We start from the raw sequence: 2,089 nt of genomic DNA, 5'->3' as shown, positions 1-2,089 counted from the left end.
TATTTGAGTATTATTAGTAAAATTATTACTTGTATTCACTGTGACCTTGAGTACACATCTCTTACTGGTCTAGGCTATTCTCACACGTACTCTTTGATCTGCTGTTTCTCAGAAACCCTCCTCTAACAAGCTTTGTGATCAGTGGTTACTTACTTCATCTCCGTGATTTGAAATTTCCTTACATTTGAAATGGGAAAGCTAATTTCTATCTCATGGAATTATGGTGGGGATACAGTAAGATAGTTACGTGACTTCTATTATAGTGCATAAGCCATTTAAAATATTATTCTTGAGTTCCGTCAGAGCGGACATCTTGTGGCTGTGTCGTGCGCGTGAGCCCCGTAGGGCCGGGGAGGCACCAGCTGCCGCGCGGGGAGGAGGCCGAGGCCGCAGCGTGAGGGAGGCCCCGGCCCCTCTGCGCCTGTGTCTGGCAGAGCCGGTGTGAGACGAAGAGACAATCCTTCCCAGCCGTCGGGATAATCAAAGAGTTTTGGCCGGACCTTCGAGCACACACCGAGATAGTGAGGAGCCAGACGAAAAGCACAGACTGTGGCGCGGAAACGGATTAATAAGGAACTTGGTGCTTTGGCCCGTGACCCTCCAGCACAATGTTCTGCAGGTCCAGTTGGGGATGATATGTTTCATTGGCAAGCCACAATTATGGGACCTAATGACAGCCCATATCAAGGCGGTGTATTCTTTTTCACAATTCATTTTCCTACAGACTACCCCTTCAAACCACCTAAGGTTGCATTTACAACAAGAATTTATCATCCAAATATTAACAGTAATGGCAGCATTTGTCTCGATATTCTAAGATCACAGTGGTCTCCTGCTTTAACTATTTCTAAAGTTCTTTTATCCATTTGTTCACTGCTATGTGATCCAAACCCAGATGACCCCCTAGTGCCAGAGATTGCACGGATCTATAAAACAGACAGAGATAAGTACAGCAGAATATCTCGGGAATGGACTCAGAAGTATGCCATGTGATGCTACCTTAAAGTCAGAATAACCTGCATTATAGCTGGAATAAACTTTAAATTACTGTTCCTTTTTTGATTTTCTTATCCGGCTGCTCCCCTATCAGACCTCATCTTTTTTAATTTTATTTTTTGTTTACCTCCCTCCATTCATTCACATGCTCATCTGAGAAGACTTAAGTTCTTCCAGCTTTGGACAATAACTGCTTTTAGAAACTGTAAAGTAGTTACAAGAGAACAGTTGCCCAAGATTCAGAATTTTTAAAAATAATGGAGCATGTGTATTATGTGGCCAATGTCTTCACTCTAACTTGGTTATGAGACTAAAACCATTCCTCACTGCTCTAACATGCTGAAGAATCATCTGAGAGGGAGGGAGATGGATGCTGAGTTGTCACATCAAAGGAAGCAGCATTATTCTAGCAGCATCCATTCTTGTCTAAGCCTTCCACTGTTAGAGATTTGAGGTTACATGATATACTTTATGCTCATAACTGATGTGGCTGGAGAATTGGTATTGAATTTATAGCATCAGCAGAACAGAAAATGTGATGTATTTTATGCATGTCAATAAAGGAATGACCTGTTCTTGTTCTACAGAGAATGGAAATTGGAAGTCAAACACCCTTTGTATTCCAAAATAGGGTCTCAAAACATTTTGTAATTTTCATTTAAATTGTTAGGAGGCTTGGAGCTATTAGTTAATCTATCTTCCAATACACTGTTTAATATAGCACTGAATAAATGATGCAAGTTGTCAATGGATGAGTGATCAATTAATAGCTCTGCTAGTAATTGATTTATTTTTCTTCAATAAAGTTGCATAAACCAAAAAAAAAAAAAAATAAAATAAAATATTATTCTTATGTGTTCTTTTTAGATTAGGTAACAGAATCATAATCATTACTTTATTCTTCCCATTCAAATTAGCGTGTGTATATGCTCAGTTGTGACTGACTCTTTGTGGCCCCACAGACTGCAGCCTGTCAAAGCTCCCCTGTCCCTGGAATTTTCCAGGCAAGCACACTGGATCCACCTATAATTTCATAGTGAAAAACTCTGACATCTGAAACTTCATGCTATTTCCATTCATTCTATACTTTAAA

General features: G+C 39.9%; 1 protein-coding gene across 1 annotated transcript; it reads left to right on the top strand.

Moving 5' to 3' along the window:
• The first annotated feature begins 298 nt into the window (after positions 1-298).
• Positions 299-1,587, top strand: LOC133066205 (ubiquitin-conjugating enzyme E2 D3-like). Its single transcript, XM_061157029.1, has one exon. It carries the CDS (start codon positions 637-639, stop codon positions 991-993), a length of 357 nt encoding a protein of 118 aa, XP_061013012.1. The 5' UTR covers positions 299-636; the 3' UTR covers positions 994-1,587.
• Positions 1,588-2,089: the final 502 nt, after the last annotated feature.

Source organism: Dama dama, chromosome 12 (genome assembly GCF_033118175.1).
Source record: "Dama dama isolate Ldn47 chromosome 12, ASM3311817v1, whole genome shotgun sequence".
Classification (NCBI taxonomy): Eukaryota; Metazoa; Chordata; class Mammalia; order Artiodactyla; family Cervidae; genus Dama; species Dama dama.
The sequence above is the reverse complement of the archived record's forward strand: the minus strand, read 5'-3'. Positions and strand labels throughout refer to the sequence as shown.